Source organism: Palaemon carinicauda, chromosome 23 (assembly GCF_036898095.1).
Source record: "Palaemon carinicauda isolate YSFRI2023 chromosome 23, ASM3689809v2, whole genome shotgun sequence".
Lineage (NCBI taxonomy): Eukaryota > Metazoa > Arthropoda > Malacostraca > Decapoda > Palaemonidae > Palaemon > Palaemon carinicauda.
In genome coordinates this window covers 63,906,107-63,925,146 of record NC_090747.1, presented here as the reverse complement: position 1 = coordinate 63,925,146, position 19,040 = coordinate 63,906,107, and the positions used below count along the sequence as shown (strand labels likewise).

Below are 19,040 nucleotides of genomic sequence, written 5' to 3'. Positions count from 1 at the left end.
TTGTCCGTATGGGAGGTTTTCTTGCTGAGGGCCCCCAGGCACCAGTCGAGAAAATTAAACATTTCAAAAGCTCTAAACACTCCTTTAAGCAAGTGATCCAAGTCCGAGAAGGTCCAACACACTTTTGAGCGTCTCATAGCAGATCTTCGAGGCGAGTCTACCAGACTTGAGAAGTCAGCCTGGGCAGAGGCAGGTATTCCCAAGCCTGGTGCTTCCCCTGTGGCATACCAAACGCTCGCTTTCGAAGTGAGCTTCGTTGGAGGGAACATGAAGGAAGTCTTGCCAAGAAGTTGCTTAGACTGCAGCCATTCCCCTAAGATCCTAAAAGCCCTCTTGGAGGATCTAGCTAGGACAAGCTTGGTATAGGAAGACTGAGCTTGTTGCACTCCCAGCGAAAACTCAGATGGTGGAGAGCGGGGTATAGCTGAGACAAAATGGTCTGGATAAACCTCCCTGAGAAGAGCCAAGACCTTGCGAAAATCAAGAGACTGTGGAGAGGGTTTGGATTCGTCCACGTCCGAAGAGGGATCAAGGTGTGCTTCCTCATCATCCGAAATCTCAACCCCAGAATGAGGCGACGGGATCGGATACGAATGCTGAACCGCAGAGTCAGAACGAGCAGGAACAACAACAGAGGTGGAAGGAGGAGGTGCAGCAAGTTCCTGTTCCTGTGGTAAGAGTGGAGCGTGAAGAGATCGAGGCTGTGCAGAACAAGGTAAAGTTCCCGCAAGCAGAGATGTCTGAGGTGCAGGATCAGGGTGCACGGGTAGAGCTCGGTGCAGCAGCTGAGCAGACTGACTCACAGGTGGAAGAGGTTGTTGTACCTCCACCGAGAGTTGCACCGCCGGTGGAGCAGCCAGGGGAGGAGGAGGAAGAGTGGAGTAATCCTCCTGATCCCAAACTGAAGGTTGCCTTAAAGAAGGCTGATGCTGAACAACACCGGGAACAGTGAACACAGAAACTGGTTCAACATCGTACGCCTGGCAGATGGAGCTGCGACTGGGTGCAGCGAGTGCAGGCGGGTGCAGCACAGGCTGAACAGGTGCAGGAGGTTGGTGCACCACCGGTGCAGGCGGGTGCAGCAAAGGCTGAACGGGTGCAGGAGGTTGGTGCACCACCGGTGCAGGCGGGTGCAGCACAGGCTGAACGGGTGCAGGAGGTTGGTGCACCACCGGTGCAGGCGGGTGCAGCATAGGCTGAACGGGTGCAGGAGATTGGTGCACCACAGGTGCAGGAGGTGCAGCACTCTCAGCACAACACTCACGCATCAGGTCCGAAAGCTGAGCTTGCATGGACTGAAGCATAGACCACTTGGGATCAGCAGAGACAGTAGCAGACTGAGGTAAAGCCATAACAGTGGTTGCACCACCGGTGCAGCTCTGTTGTACCTTACTCCTCTTGGGCGGAGTACAATCGCTAGAAGACTGAGGCGAGTCAGAGCTGAGCCAACGACTGCAACCTGGCTGAGCACTCGAGGGTTGGACTCTGCGTTTAAGCGGTCTAGAGACCTGAGACCAACGTTTCTTCCCCGAGAAAAGATCAGCGGACGAGCGGAAGACGGGCTCAATCGTCTGCAAGTGGGAGTGACGGTCTGTGGAAGACACGCCCGCAACCACTGAGGATAATTCTGTGCGCCTAACAAGGCCTGCCGAACCCTTATGCCCTTCGACATTGCTTCTCCCCTGGGCTTGGGAGCTTGCAAGAGGTCCCGGACTGGGAGAACGACTGGCTCGCACAGAAAAATCCCCACGCACCACACTGGCACTAACACTAGCACAAGGCACTGCACCGACACTAGCACTCGTCACAGCACTGGCACTAACTTCACCCACTGCACTCTTGGCCTTCAACTCTTTCACTTCGGCCATCAGAGACTTATGGTCACTTACCACTGACTCTACCTTATCGCCTAAAGCCTGAATAGCACGTAAAACCACTGACATATCAGGCGGAGGGCACACAGTAGGATCGGGGGTAGCCACTACAGGGGTAGGATCAGGAAGAGGATCATGAGATGAGGAAAATAAAGAAGAGTGAGAAGAACTCCTCCTAGCTCTAATTCTCTCTAACTTAGAAGAATACTTTAAAAGTCGGACAAAATCCAATTCCGAAAGACCGGCGCATTCCTCACATCGATTTTCTAACTGACAGGGTCTGTCCCTACAGTCAGAACAAGCGGTGTGAGGATCTACCGAGACCTTCGGAATACGTCTATTGCAAGACCTACAACGTCTATGGGAGGGGGCTTGCGAAATGTCAGACATTTTGTTTTCAAGAGAAGTCAAAGGGAGATCCAAAAAACAAGCAAAAATTCGTTAACCGTTAAACTGAATTAAATAAAAGCTATCTAGCTAATATCAGAAGGTTTCCAGTAATGCGACAGCCGTAAATCAAAGAGAATACATCACCAAATAAGCGAGAATAAACTCGAAGACCATAAGCGTATCCCAGAACGTCTAGCCGGAGGCACGACAGAGGAATAATTGAGGAGGTGTCAACAAGAAGTACTTGAGTACCTGGCCACAGGTGGCGCTGTTAGTACACCCCCTTCTAGTATTGTGATAGCTGGCGTATCCCTCCTTAGATTTCTGTCGGGCAACGGAGTTGACAGCTACATGATTATCGGGTAAGTTTAATATTGAAAAATATTACATATTCAAGTATTTATCATAAATGTACTCTTGTAAATATCGTATTTAATCCTTTTTCTTTAATGTATAGCTTATGAACATTTTCGTTTTCTACATTAAAATTACAAATAAAAATATTTTACATGCATGTGGTTTTCAGTAAATGGTTTGGGCCAAACCACACTTATAACTGAAGAACACATAAAAGGATATACTAATTGATAAATATATGCCTAATATTTAATAAATACCGGCCTAAAATAAATAAAAATACATAAAATGATATTTTCATAAAATAAATTTTTGAACATACTTACCCGGTGGTTATATAAACATAGGTTTAGTCTCTGACGTCCCGGCAGAAATTCAAAACTAGTGGCAATCGCAGATTGAGTAGCCAGGTGTACCACCTGCGCGCCCTCACGCGAAGGTACTTGGAAACATTCCTCGAATCCTCAGATTTTCCATGCCCATAGACTGTCTCTCTAGAGGGGAGGAGGGAGGGAATCAAATTGATATAACCACCAGGTAAGTATGTTAAAAAATTTAATTTATTATGAAAATATCATTTTTAAACATAAGACTTACCCGGTGGTTATATAAATATAGCTGATTGACACCCTTGGTGGAGGGTCAGAGACAGCCAACATTGTTGGAATTTTACTTGAGTTAATAAACCTTAAGGGTTCGTACCTGATAAGGAAGCCGACTTTAATGAATACTTTCATTATGTCGGCTTTCCTTATGAGATCCAGCGATCCACCCAGGGGGCTGAAGACCTCTAGGAGCTGTCAAACCGGTGTAAATACCTCTATGTTGACAGGACCTACTCCAATACCCTTGTTCCGGGTGCTCTCAAAGAACAAAATGACCACCTGACTAAAATCAATGATTGTGGAAGACTCGCAATCTCCACGAACAACCATAAAAAAACAAAAGTTCCAAGAGAAGAAAAGGGTATAGGATTATGGGAATGTAGTGGTGGATCCTTCCCCCACTACTGCACTCGCTGCTATAATGTGAAGCGAACACAGATTTACTCCACCAAAAAGGTTGTGTCCTTACAGCTTTGCAACGATCCATTCTGCTTGAAGGCCACCGAAGTTGTTACAGCTCCAACTTCATGCATCTTGGCTTTTCAAAACTTGAGGTCTGCCTCACTGCAATGTGCATGAGTCTCTCTTATTAAGAGCCTGATGAAGAATGAAAGTGCATTCTTCGACATCTGTAACAAGGACTTCTAGATCAAGCACCAAAGAGCTTCCAACTTGCCTCGCAACTCTTCCGTACAGTCCAGATAGAACTTCAGGCCTCTTACTGGGCACAGGACTCTCTCCAACTCCTCGCCAATCACATCCGAAAGGTTCGAAATCTCAAAAGCCTTGAGCCAAGGTTGAGAAGGGCGTTCATTCTTGGCGAGAAAGCCTAACTGCAATGAGCAGATAGCTTTGTTATCTCGAAAAAACCAACGTTTTAGCTAAAAGCATGAATCCCACTGACTGTTTGAGCTGTCGCCAGACTGACAAAAATAAGTGTCTTCATCGTGAGGTCCTTAAATGAAGCTAAATGCAAGGGATCAAACCTGTCACTCATAAAGAACTTCAGGACAATATTCAGATTCCAAGCTGGTGAATCCTGGAGCTGTTGTGCTTTGTTTGAAACAATCTGAGAAGTTTCTGTAGGTCTTTAACATTAGAAAAGTCCAAGTTTTTGTGCCATGAATACGGTTGCTAACATACTCTTGTATCCTTTGATGGTAGACGATGACAAAATTGCGTTTCCTTCGAAGATATAACAGGAAGTCAGTAATCTGAGTTATAGAAGTACTGGACGAGGAAAGAGATTTGACTCTGCACCATTCTCTAAAAACCTCCCACTTGGATTGATAAACCTTGATGGAAGAAGTCCTCCTTGCTCTTGCAAAAGCTCTAGCTGCTTCCTACGAAAAAAAACCTCTAGTTCTTGTGAGTTTTTTGATAATCTGAAAACAGCTAGATGAAGAGCTTGGAGATTTCGATGGTACCTTTCCAAGTGGGGTTGTTTGAGTAGATCTACTCTTAATGAAAGATTTCTTGGAGTGTCTACCATCCATTCCAGTACCTCTGTGAACCACTCTTTGTCGGCCAAAAGAGGGCCACTGTAGTCACTCCGTCTTTTCATGTGACACAAACTTTTGCACCACTTTGTATTGAATTTGAACGGTGGAAATGCGTACATGTCCATGTTACGAGCTGTTCGACGCTCGACGTCGCGTTCTGCTTGAAGTCTCGTCCCATTAGATGCTCGACATTACGTCTTGCTGGACGCTCGACGTCACGTTAAGTGGACGTTCGACGTCACATCTGTCCGCTTGACTCCTTGGGTTATAGTGGCTAAAACACGGCATTTAATGGGGGAGTTGTGAAGACGTTCGTCATCAAGAACCTCTCGACTAGTAGCCTTACGACGCTTGGCGTCCAGGTGAGGATTTACCTGACGCTCAGGGTCCAAGCCTGCTACTCTCTTGTTGTTCGCCGGTTGATAACTCGAATGAGCGAAGAGTTTCTGTTGCATATCTTGCAGCATATTAAAATTAGGGTCAACCTGTTGTGGTACAGGAGACATCACGTCTACCACAAGCTCTCTTTCTACACCGTTTAAAGAACACGCAGAGAGTCCAGAGGATGATAACCAGTCTGACGGTGGTGGAGGAGCCTGAACCGAGGTCATGTCAGGCTCAGACAGCTGTCCTGCAACTGGGTGAGATGGAAGTTTCTTGACAGTTGCCGACATCTTAAAAGACGTTTGGTAGGAGAGCTTTCTTCGGTAGAATGAAAAAACGCTCAGGACTGCTCCCAAGACTACAACTAGAAGCTTGCGGTGTTCATGATAGGATGCTGATTGACCGTGTCCACCTTCCTCTTCAGAGGTTTGGAAGCTTGACACCAGCCCTGTCTGGGCGCTACGTCATCCGAAGATGACGAAAAAACTTTTACCTCACCTTTCCTATGATGAAGGCGAGCGTCCTGGGAAGCGTCAAAAGGAATGCTCGAGGAGGCATCTGCTCAGAAGCCAAAGCCTCTCGCTTCCTTTTGTCGTTCGACATTCCTTCTCCCCGGGGTTGGGGAGCTTGGAAGAGGTCTATGGTTAGAACGTTCGACATTCCTTCTCCCAGGGTTTAAGGAGCCTGGAAGAGGTCTATGGTTAGAAGAACGACAGGTCATAGCAGACGCACCACCTATTCGAGGGGTGGTGCTTAGGCTGAAACAAAGAGCCCAAAACTGGACAACTTCCTCCTATACACGAACCTTCAGGAATTGCTTGAAGTTTGGATGGATGAGGATGTGGAAGTAAGCATCCTGGAGGTCTAAAGAGACCATCCTGTGTACCTTTCCTACTGCTGTAAGGACTGATTTCGATGTCTCCATGAAGAACTTTGACTTCTGAATGAAGGCGTTGAGAGCAGTTACATCCAGGACCGGACAATAGCCTCCCTCCGAAAAAAAGAGAGACATTGGATGTTGCATAGCTTGTGTCTTTGGCTCCTCTCTGTATTTGGCAGAGAGGTCTATTAGAGTAACTAATAAAGGAGGTTTCACTAGGAAAAAGATTTCGCAACCATCCTTTAGTAATAGCAGGGACCAAAGGTCTGCTCCTCTCCTCTCTCAGGCTCGCCAGAAGTAGTTAAGTCTGCCTCCTACTGTTGTCTGTGCAGTTTAGAGAAAAAGTAAGCATAAACTTTCTTGCTGATTAAGACACCAAAACCTGTGTCTTTGACCAACTCTTGAGGGAGAAGAGAGAAAGAAAAAAAAGAGGTGATGTGTACCTCAATTCTGACTTCTGATTCAAAGTTATCCTGCCTCATTGCCTGTATTTCTTAAGAGACTCAGCTATCCACACAGCACCCAGGGGGCTGTAAAAGTCTCTGTGGGGCTGCCACAAGGTCCTCGACCTTAACGTGGCTAGACCTCCACCCTTGTTATCCTGGCATACCTGATAAGGAAGCTGGCTTCATAGGTTTCTATGCCTCATTTAATGGGACAAATATATTCTTAAAAATAATACATTCCTTTGTATGATAAAAACTTAGCTACTTTTAGTTTGTAAGAAGAGTTTTACTTTCCATTCTCTGCATCGCAAAAGAAATGAAAATAAGTCAAGCTACGTAGTAACAACGTAGCTTACGTCATTTGACTGTGACGTTATAGTGTTGGCGGAGTTCCTTCCGCCAATGTTTTCAAGAATAGGTTCGTTAGTTTTACAGTAGGTTGAAAAAACTTCTAATCCTAACTTTTAAACTATGAACATAGCGATCAAATACCAAAGAAAATCAAAATAAGCAAATGCCAATAACCAATTTAGTAGTACATCACCAAGATAACTGCCAAAATTCAGGTTAAAAACGAGTGAAAAAACAACGATGTTGCCGGCGTGAGCAGCAGAGAAAATCTGAGGATTCATGGAATGTTTCTGAGTACCTTCGCGTGAGGGCGCGCAGGTGGTACAACTGGCTACTCAATCTGCGATTGCCACGAGTTTTGAATTTCTGCCGGGACGTCAAGAGACTAAAGCTATATTTATATAACCACCGGGTAAGTCTTATGTTTAAAAATATATTTTAAATTTTAAAAATCTTAAAAGATTTTGGCGTCAAAGAGTCCACGTGACGTAAACATGGCGGCACGTGCAAGAGGCCACAAAATCGATAAACATTAATGCTGTCTTTAAAATCGTAATTATAAATAATAATAGAATATACAAATACAGTAGCACCTAGTTCCATTACACTTACCTTCATTATGAAATATTCGCACTACGCAATCTGTAAACACTTTTTAAAGTAACTTTATATAGACTGCGTCTGCACTTTACGCCAGTCTATTTCCTAAAGGCTGAGAAGAGATCTTCATCAATGGAATTCATCGCTTTGTAACGGCTCCCCATTTCTTCCCAATACGCACTCACTCACTCTCTCTCTCACTCTCATTATCATTAATATTATTACAAATAAGCGGTTGTAGAAACCTGGTGACCGCACATCTCGCACCCTCTCTATTGCCTCCTCCTCCAACAAGAGAGACATTTGATGTTGCATAGCCTGCATCTTTGACTCCTCTCTGTATCTGGCAGAGAGATCTATTGGAACTAATACTAAAGGAGGTTTGCCTATGAAAGGGATATTGTATCCCTCCTTTAGTAACTGTACGGACCAAAGGTCTGCTTCTCTCTTCTCCTAAGCTCGCCAGAAGTTGTTTAGTCTGGCTCCCACTGCTGTCTGAAGGCGAATGCAGTCAGACTCTGTTTCGCCCTGGTTTGGATATTCTTCTCCTTGCTCTCCTTTCCTCGGGTCTGGAACTACCCCTACTGAAAGTTTTCCCTCGAAAGGGCTGCGAAAACTGAGGGAACGGAGCTTCCTCCTTAGGCTTGCGAGATGTAGACAGAACCTCCCTTGCTGTTTTTGACACCCAATCCTGTGTGGCCTTTTGGGTTAAAGCGGAAGAGACCTCTCTGACCAACTCTTGAGGAAAAAGAGAGGAAGAAAGAGGTGCGTACAGCAATTCTGACCTCTGAATGGGTGTAACCCCAATGGACAGAAAAGAACACATTTGGGCTCTTTTCTTTAGAACACCCGCCGAGAAAAGGGCCGCCAACTCATTGGATCCGTCTCTTAAGGCTTTATCCATGCACGACATAATGTGGACGAGACTTTCAGTGTCCACATCCTTCAAGGCAGAAACCTTTTTCCCCAAGGCTCCCAGAGTCCAGTCAAGGAAATTGAATACCTCAAATGCTCTGAAGACGCCTTTGAGAAGATGATCAAACTCTGACATTGACCACAGTATTTTAGTCTTTCTCATGGCTGCCCGACGTGGAGCGTCTACCAGACTCGAAAAGTCTCCTTGGGCAGAGGCAGGAACTCCCAAGCCGAGAACTTCTCCCGTCTCGTACCAAGCGCTAGATCTGGAAGCCAATCTAGTCGGGGGAAAAGAGAAACCAGTCTTTCCCTGGTCCTTCTTGGATTGCATCCAGTCTCCCATCATTCTCAAAGCTCTCTTAGATGATCGAGACAGCACCATCTTTGTAAACAGAGACTCCTTCCCTAGCGTAAACTCTGAAGGCGGGGAACGAGGAGCAGCAGGCACGAAATAATTCGGAAACTCTTCGGTAAAAACTCTCATGAGTTTCTTGAAGTCAACCAAAGGATGAAGGTTCTTAGGATCTTGTCCTTCCGAGACTTCCTCTAAAAGAGAAGGATGAAGGTTCTTAGGATCTTGTCCTTCCGAGACTTCCTCTAAAAGAGAAGGATGAAGGTTCTTAGGATCTTGTCCTTCCGAGACTTCCTCTAAAAGAGAAGGATGAAGGTTCTTAGGATCTTGTCCTTCCGAGACTTCCTCTAAAAGAGAAGGATGAAGGTTCTTAGGATCTTGTCCTTCCGAGACATCCTCTAAAAAATCAGTAGGGAAAAGGTGAATGTTGATCCTTTCCTTCGACAAGTCTCTAATCGAGGTAGAGACGTCTTGTTTCCTAGGAATCAACTCCTTAGGGTCCTGACTTCTGGCGCCAATGGGTCCAAGATCATGACGCCTAGCGTCACGTTGTCCCAACGCTTGACGATCGGAACTAAGATGCTCGCGATCATTACGATCGGAACTAGGACGTTCACGATCTCGACGCTCGGCTCGTCTGGCGTCATCACGACGTCCGAGGCTCTTATGCTCGGCGTCACGTCTAACTGCTTGATGCTCGGTGTCATGCGGACCAGTCTCTCGATGCTTAGATAGAGGTTCCTCATTACGCCGCTCGGCGTCATGGCTACCAGGTTCTCGACGCTTGGAAAGCTGCCTGTCGTCAAGGACCTCTCGACTTTCAGCCTTCTGATGCTTGGCGTCAAGGTGTGAAGAATCCTGACGATCGGGGTCTTGGTGAGCCACTCTCTTCTTGTCTGCAGGCTGATAGACTTGCATGAGGGAAGAGAGTTTCTGCTGCATATCTTGCAATATACTAAAATTAGGGTCAACTTGTTGTGGCAAAACAGGAGACGTTGCTTCTACCACAAGATCGCTTTCTACATCGCTCAAGGAAAGCGCAGAGCGTCCAGGGGACAAAAACCAATCTGAAGGAGCAGGAGGAGCATGTACCGAGGTTATGCCAGTCTCAGAAAACTGTCTTGCAACCAGTGGGGCTGGACGCTTGACAGCTTCCGACATCCTTCTATCTCCTACCGACATAACAGGGCGCTTGGCAGGAGAGCATTCTTCTGAGGAAGGAAAATGCTCCGGATTGCACCAATGGCTGCAACCAGGAGCCTGAGGCGTCAAGACACGACGCTGATCGACAGACTCAATCTTCCTCTTCAGAGGTCTGGATGCGAGACGCCAGCCCCGTCTGGACGCTGCGTCATCCGAAGAGGACGAAAACACTTTCACCTCACCTTTCCCATGGCGAGGGCGAGCGTCCTGTGAAGCGTTAACAGGTACGCTCGAGGGGACGCCTGCTCGGGCGCTAACGCCTCTCTTATCCTTACGCCGTTCAACATTCCTTCTCCCAGGGGTCGGGGAACTTGGAAGAGGTCTATGGCTAGGAGAACGACAGGTGCGAGCAGACGCACCCTCCACTGCACTTTTAGCACTGACACTAACACTCTTTAATACTTTAACATCGGACATTAACTTGGTTCCGTCCTCTGCGAGCGACTCGACTCTCTCGCCCAGGGCTTGAATGGCCACCATCATGTCCTTTAGAGTTGGTTCAACAGTAGGTTCCTTGACACGGGGAGGGGAACGTAAAGAAAGCCTTCTAATCTTATCCCTCTTAAGCTTACGAGCGTAGCGGCCATACTCCAACCACTCACTCTCAGACAAAATATCACATTCATCGCAACGATCATCCAACTCACAAACTTTCCCTCTACATTTTACACAAATGGAGTGGGGATCAACAGAGGCTTTAGAAACCCGGGTCTTACAACCTTTCACACACAATCTATAAGTTGAAGAAGAGTCAGACATTTAGATTATTTTAAAGAGAGATCAACCAAGCAAGAGTCAAAATAACAAAATCCAAAAGTGGTTCATGAAAATCCAAATGACTGGTTTGCGAGTTATCTAGGGAACCGCAAAGTTAAAGTAGTAATATCAAATGTTGAATCTGAGACAAGAAAACTAACCAAAGGGGTGCCTCAAGGCAGTGTACTAGGTCCTCTCCTGTTTGAAATTTACACGATTGAACTGGCAAATATACTTGAAACTCACAGAGTTAAGTTTAAAATATACGCTGATGATACACAATTCTATTTCCCAATAGAATCAGTTGATGAAGCTAAAAGAAAGATACATGAAATAATGAATGACATTAAGGCTTGGATGTTAACAAAAGAGCTCAAGCTCAATGAATATAAAAGTGAATGTATTATTTTTGGAAATGAAAAAGATATATAAGAATTGAATGCTCCCAAAGAATTGAAATAGGTCAATCGATTATTGACCTAAAGAAATCTGTCAGAAATCTTGGAGTAATCATGGATGATAGACTGACAATGAATGAACATATAAATAATACGGTAAGAAATTGTAACTATCACATTAAATTATTTATTAGTAAATCTATGGCCATACTCATTAATCACCACATATTTTCAAGAATTGATTACTGCAACTCACTGTTCTATGGATTACCAAATTATCAGCTGAAGAAAGTTCAGAGAGTACGAAACAGAGCCGCTAAATTAATAAAAGGACTACACAATAGGGAAAGAGTTACCCCTGCACTAATTAAATTAAACTGGCTGCCGGTAAAAGCGAGAATTGAATACAAGCTACTCTTACTAACGTTTAAGATACTGAACCAAAATGAACCAAAATATCTAAAAGAATGCCTGAACAAACTAGAACTAGAAACAAATGTTACCATAAGACACACGAGTGACAAACATAGGCTATCTGAACCAGGAACAAATAGTAAATTTGGTGAAAAGGCTTTTAGCTACTGTGTGCCTAGACACTATAATAAACTGCCAACTGAAATGAAGGACCTAAAGGAAGCAATTGAATTTAAGAAGAAACTAAAGACATTACTTTTCACATGATCATATGATTTGGAAGATGCTACAATCAAAGAATTGTATAAGTTATAATGAAAATGTTTCGTTAGATGATTGATATGGACCCGCCAGAGTAGTAGTTCACTCGACTTCAGTGGAGGGTTGGATTTAAACCCAAAACAAGTAAACAAATAAACACAAATCCAAACAGCGAAAGCCAAAACCAAATTGTATGATGCTGCCCACGAGGGAAAGATCTGAGGAATGACTGGAATGCTTTTTCCAGGTACCTGAGTAGGGGGGGGGCAGGGGGTATATCTAGGCCTATCTGGCTAAGCGAAACCCCCCCCCCCCCACCCCGACACCCCCGGGGGGCAAATCGGCGATTGCCGCGAGTTTAAAAATTTCTACCGTGACGATTTTTAAAAATAGAAATTTTTCTCAGACAACATCTATTTACCAATACAATTTATTATAATTTTATTAAAAAGATTGCATTTTTTTAATCTTTTTTTTTTTAATTCTATACCGAAATAAGTTTTACAAAATTATAAACCAACTCAACAAAATTATATCAATTGATAAAAATTACAATAGTTTATTGTAAAAACGGTTATAATGAAAATATTACATATTTAAGTATTTATCATGAATGTACTCGTGTAGATATCGTATTTAATCCTTTTGCTGTAATGTATGACTAATGAACATTTTCGTTTTCAACATTACTTATTTTTTTTTAATATGAAAATACAATTACATTTTCTTAACACATTTTTTTCCTTTTATAAAGAAATATTTCCTTGACAAATTATATTTTTGTATATACATTATAAAATCTAATGATAAAATTACATTTTTATTTCATTATTTTGTTAAATAAAATAAAAATGTAATTTCATCATATTATATTAGATGTTATAATGTATATACAAAAATATAAAATATAATTTGTTAAGGAAATATTTCTTTATAAACGGAAAATATATGTATGTTAAATAAAAATATTTTACATGCACATATTTTTCAGTGAATTATTTTGGCCAAACCACATTTATAACTGAAGAACACATAAGAGAATATACTAATTGATAAATATATGCCTAATATTTATTAAATATCGGCCTAAAATACATAAAACTACATAAAATTATATTTAAAAATCTTAAAAGATTTTGGCGTCAAAGAGACCACGTGACATAAACATGGCGGCACGTGCAAGAGGACACGAAATCGATAAACTTAATACTGTCTTTAAAATCGTAATTACAAATAATAATACAGAATATACAATTACAGTAGCACTTCGTTCCATTACACTTACCTTCATTATGAAATATTCGCACTACGCAATCTGTAACCACTTTTAAAAGGAATTTTATATAGACTGCGTCTACACTTTACGCCGGTCTATTTCGTAAAGGCTGAGAACGCAGAGATCTTCATCAATGGAATTCATCGCTTTGTAACGGCTCCCCATTTCTTCCCAATACGCTCTCTCTCTCTCTCTCTCTCTCTCTCTCTCTCTCTCTCTCTCTCTCTCTCTCTCTCTCTCTCTCTCTCTCTCTCTCTCTCTCTCTCTCTCTCATTATTATTATCATTAATAATATTATTACAAGCTAGGCCACAATCCTAGTTGGAAAAGCAAGATGCTACAAGCCCAAGGGCTCCAACGGGGAAAAAATAGCCTGGTGAGGAAAGGAAACAAAGGAATAAACTACGAGAAGTAATAAATAATAGGAATAGAATATTTTAAGAACAGTAACAACTTTGAATTACATCTTGCGTATATAAACTATAAAATCCTCAAAAAAAAGAGGAAGAAAAATAAGATAGAGCAGCAGGCTCGAGTGTACCAGCAAGCAAGAGAACTCCAAGAGTGGAAGGCCATGGTACACAAGTTATGGCACTTCCCAAGACTAAAGAATAATAGTTTGATTTTGGAGTATCCTTCTCCTAGAAGAGCTGCTTACCATAGCTAAAGTCTCTTCTACCCTTACCAAGAGGAAAGTAGCAACTGAATAATTACAGTACAGTAGTTAACCCCCTGAGCAAAGAAGAGTTGTTTACTAATCTCAGTGTTGCCAGGTGTATGAGGACAGAGGAGAATGTGTAATGAATATGCCAGAATAATCAGTCTGTGTGTAGGCAAAGATAAAATGAGCCATAACCAGAGGGGAATTCGTTGTAGTACTATCTGGCCAGTCAAAGGACCCAATCACTCTTTTAGGTGTAGTATCTCAAAGGGTGGCTGGTGCCCTGGCCAACGTATTACACCGAATATTCTGGTTTATTGTTTCCACATTCTCGTCCATTTGACAACACAGGGACTACCAAACAATTCTTCTTCTGTCAAGAGATCAACTATTGCACTGTAATTGTTCAGTGGTCACTCTCCTCTTGGTAAGGGTATCAGAGACTTTTCAGCTATGGTAAACAGCTCTTCTAGGAGAAGGACATTCCAGAATCAAACCATTGTTCTCTAGTCTTGGGTAGTGCCATAACCTATGTACCATGGTCTTCCATTGTCTTGGTAAGTTGTCTTATAATTCATATAGGATATATTTATTTTAATTTTTTCTTGTTTCCTTTCCTCATTGGGTTATCTTCCCTGTTGGGCTTATATCATCCTGCTTTTCCAACTAGGGTTGTAGCTTAGCAAGTGATAATAATGATAGTAATAATCAGGTTTGAATTTCTTTCTTCTTTTATATATTTCTTACACTAAATAGAAATTATCCTATCATTTTCTGTAGTCTTCCCCGTAGAGTTGCTGAAGCTCAGTTAATTTTTTTTTTTCTATATTTCTGACAAAAAATATGGATCAAATCTTCATCATTTTCAAAAAAATACATTTTACACTTTCCCCATGATGTCTATAATGTTTAGCATTAGCGTAATAGTTCTTGATTTAATGAATATCACTGATTCAAATGTATTGTCATTTTTCTTTAATTTCTTCCTTCTCGGTCTAAGTCATAGATATGTTACTACTAGATGCCACAAGAACAGCCCCCGCATAGGTGTAGATGGCGGCCATCTTTGGTAGGAGAATTTGTCTAGGTTGTTCGACGCAGATTCAGTTGTCATCACACACACATGTATATATATATGTGTGTATATATATAAATATGTATTTATATATAAATATATATATATATATGTAAATATATATATATATAATATTTATATATATATATATATATATATATATATATATATATATATATATATATATATATATATATGAATATATATTATAGGTCTATACATATATATATATATATATATATATATATATATATATATATATATATATATATATATATATACATACATACATACATACATACATACATACATTCATATATATATATATATATATATATATATATATATATATATATATGTATATATATATATATATATATATATATATATATATATATGTATGTATATATATCTATATATGTATATATAAATATATATATAAATATATATATATAAATATATATTTATATACATATAAATATATATATATATATATATATATATATATATATATATATATATATATATATATATATATATATATATATATATGTATATATATAAATATCTATATATGTATATATGAATATATACATATATATATATATATATATATATATATATATATATATATATATATATACAGTATATGTATATATATAAATTTATAAATAGATAAATATATATATCTATATATATAAATATATATATACATATATATATAAATATATGTATGTATATATATACATATATATATATATATATATATATATATATATATATATATATATATATATATATATATATATATATATATATATATATATATATATATATTATCACTTGCTAAGCTACAACCCTAGTTGAAAGCCCAGTGAGGAAAAGAAACAAGGAAAAATCAAATATTTTAAGAACAGTAACATCTTTAGAATAAATACTTATAATACAAACTATAAAAACTTTAATAAAACAAGAGGAAAAAAAATAGATAGAATAGCGTACCCATGTGTACCCTCATGCAAGAGAACTCTGACCCAGGACAGTGGAAGACCATGGTACAGAGGCTATGGCAAAATATTTTAACAACCCTAGTTGGAAAAAACAGGATGATATAAGACCAGGGGCCCCAACAGGAAAAATAGCCCAGTGAGGAAAGGAAACAAGGAAAAATAAAATATTTCAATAACAGTAACAGCATTAAAATAAGTATTTTTGATATAAAATATAAAAACTTTAACAAAACAAGAGGAAGAGAAATTAGATAAAATAGAGAGCCCGAGTGTACCCTCAAGCACGAGAACTCTAACCCAAGAAACAGTGGAAGACCATGGTACAGAGGCTATGACACTATGTAAGACTAGAGAACAATGGTTTAATTTTGGAGTGCCCTTCAATTGTAAGAGCTGCTTACCTTAGCTGGAGAGTTTCTTCTACCCTTACCAAGAGGAAAGTAACCACTGAACAATTACAGTATAGTTAACCACTTGGGTGAAGAAGAATTGTTTGGTAATCTTGGTGTTGTCAGGTGTATGAGAACAGAGGAGAGCATGTAAAGAATAGGCCAGACTACTTGGTGTGTGTGTGTGTATGCAAGGGGAAAGTGAGCCGTTGCTCGAGAGAAGGATCAAATGTAATAATGTCTGGCCAGTTAAAGGACCCTTAAGTCTCTAGTGGAAGTTTCTCAATGGGTGGCTGGTGCCCTGGCCAACCTACTATCTAGTAATATATTAATATTATCATTATTATTATTATTACTAGCCAAGCTACAACCCTAGTTGGAAAAGCAAGATGCTATCAGCCCAAGGGCTCCAATAGGGAAAAATAGCCCAGTGAGGAAAAGGAATAAGGAAACAAATAAATGACAAGAATAAATTAACAATATATATATATATATATATATATATATATATATATATATATATATATATATATAGCCTATATATATATATATATATATATATATATATATATATATCTATATATAGCCTATATATAATTATATATATATATATATATATATACATACATACATATACATAGGCTACACACACTCATACATATATATATATATATATATATATATACACAGTATATATATATATATATATATATATATATATATGCGTGTATGTATATGTATGTATATATATATATATATATATATATATATATATATATATATATACTGTGTATATATATATATATATATATATATATATATATATATGTATGCGTGTGTGTATGTATATGTATGTATATATATATATATATATATATATATATATATATATATATATATATATATACTGTATATATATATATATATATATATATATATATATATATATATATATATACATATATATTATCAGCCTCAGACCTATCCTTCCACTAGATAAGAATAACACTAAGAGACAAAAAAGAGCAACATAGATACAAGAGCAAAATAAAATAGAGGATATTCTAACAGCAAGTAAGAAAAAGAAATGGACATGGGCAGGACATATAATGAGAATAACAGACAATAGATGTACATTATTAATAACAGAATGGGTCCATAGTGATTTCAAAAGAAGCAGTGAGAGGAAGAGAAAAGGATGGATGGACGAGCTAAGAATGTTTGCGCGCGTGGACTGGCATTGAGAGACCCCAAACAAATGTAAGTGTGAGGACATGTCAGAGGCCTTTGTTCTACCGAGTGACCTTGATAAGTTACCGGAGCAAGATGTCTGTCGTCTACGCTTGTGCTGGTTAGATTCAAACGGCATCTGTTGTTGAATATCTATGACGAGATATTGCTATTATTTGTAAGCAATGGACGAACACACTGATGGCTTAATAGGTTTTCTTTCAAGGTTAATATATCTCTCAATCATATACTAGACAAATATCATAGATATCATAATGATAACTTTCCCTCCTTAAACCTTAAAGAGTGTCATCATCAACAATCTCATTATGCAAGAATGGTTTGAATTGTTGGAAGTGTCACCAACATTGCAAGAATAGTTTTGATTACCCTTTTTCCTCATGACAACATAAGAAGAAGAGTCTCTTAGGGTTCGGACACACCAGACATGGCGAGCGTCGAGGTAGAGGCACGTTTGAATGGGAAATTGCTTCTGATTGAAAATCTGAGTGTTTAACTTGACAATGAATTATACAATTATGCAATAAAGTTTGGATTCATAAATTTTAGTAAGCAGAGAGAGGGAAAAAATGAATTTTATAATTTATATTGCCAGTCTCGTTTGTACAAAAATAAATCTTATGAATATTTACATAATGCACAACATTGTTTCATATATATATATATATATATATATATATATATATATATATATATATATATATATATATATATATATATATATAGATGAATATATATATATATATAGATGAATATATATATATATATATATATATATATATATATATATATATATATATATATATATATATATATATATATATATATATAAGATCTATTCTAATGTTATTACTGTTCTTAAAATTCTTTATCTTAATCGTTCATTAATTTTATTGTAGTTTATCTATTTCCTTATTTTCTTTCCTCATTGGGCTATTTTACCCTGTTGGAGCCCTTGGACTTAGAGCATACTTTTATGACAACTAGGGTTGTAGCTTAGCTTGTAATAATAATAATAATAATAATAATAATAATAATAATAATAATAATATTAATAATAATAATAATAATAATAATAATAATAAGGGGAGCTTTTAGCACTTGTTGGAAAATTGGTAATGTTACTTCTCTATGTAAATGTGTTTGTGGTAGCTCAAGTCCCACTGATTACCGCCTAATTTTCATAACTCCCATATTATCTAAAGTTTTTGAACGTCTTCTGACAAAACGTCTTAATAGGTTTGCTGAAGGTAATCATCTACTCCCTAGTTTGCAATTTGGTTTTCGTAAAGGCCTTGGAGCATGTGATGCCCTTCTTACAATCTCCAATGCTGTACAGAAATCCCTTGATTGTGGTCGGGAAGTTCGTATGATTGGCTTTGATTTTAGTGCTGCCTTTGACCGTGTTAATCATGAGGCCCTTGTTTTCAAACTGAAACAGTTGGGAGTGGGTGGGTCGTTTCTTAGCATTATTATTGATTTTTTAAGTAACAGATCTCAAAGAGTTGTTGTTGATGGGCACCATAGTGAGTATAGGAATGTGATATCCGGTGTCCCACAGGGTAGTGTTCTTGGCCCATTACTTTTCATACTATATACACATGACATGTGGTTTGGCCTAGAAAACAAGCTTGTTGCATATGCAGATGATGCTTCTCTCTTTGCATCAATTCCATCCCCTGAATGTAGA

At 39.1% G+C, this 19,040-nt stretch overlaps 1 protein-coding gene across 2 annotated transcripts in view; it reads right to left on the bottom strand.

Moving 5' to 3' along the window:
- LOC137617133 (histone H1C-like) overlaps positions 1–13,108 on the bottom strand; it is a 36,627-nt gene extending 23,519 nt beyond the window's left edge. Inside the window, exon 1 of one of the 2 annotated variants that reach the window (XM_068346982.1) lies at positions 12,974–13,108. In XM_068346982.1, coding sequence (XP_068203083.1) covers positions 12,974–12,979 — 6 coding nt within the window. In that variant the 5' untranslated portion in view covers positions 12,980–13,108. Of the gene's footprint in view, positions 1–7,401; positions 7,522–12,973 lie in introns of those variants that run through there. The other variant, XM_068346984.1, reaches the window with a different exon arrangement.
- Between the last annotated feature and the right edge of the window lie 5,932 nt (positions 13,109–19,040).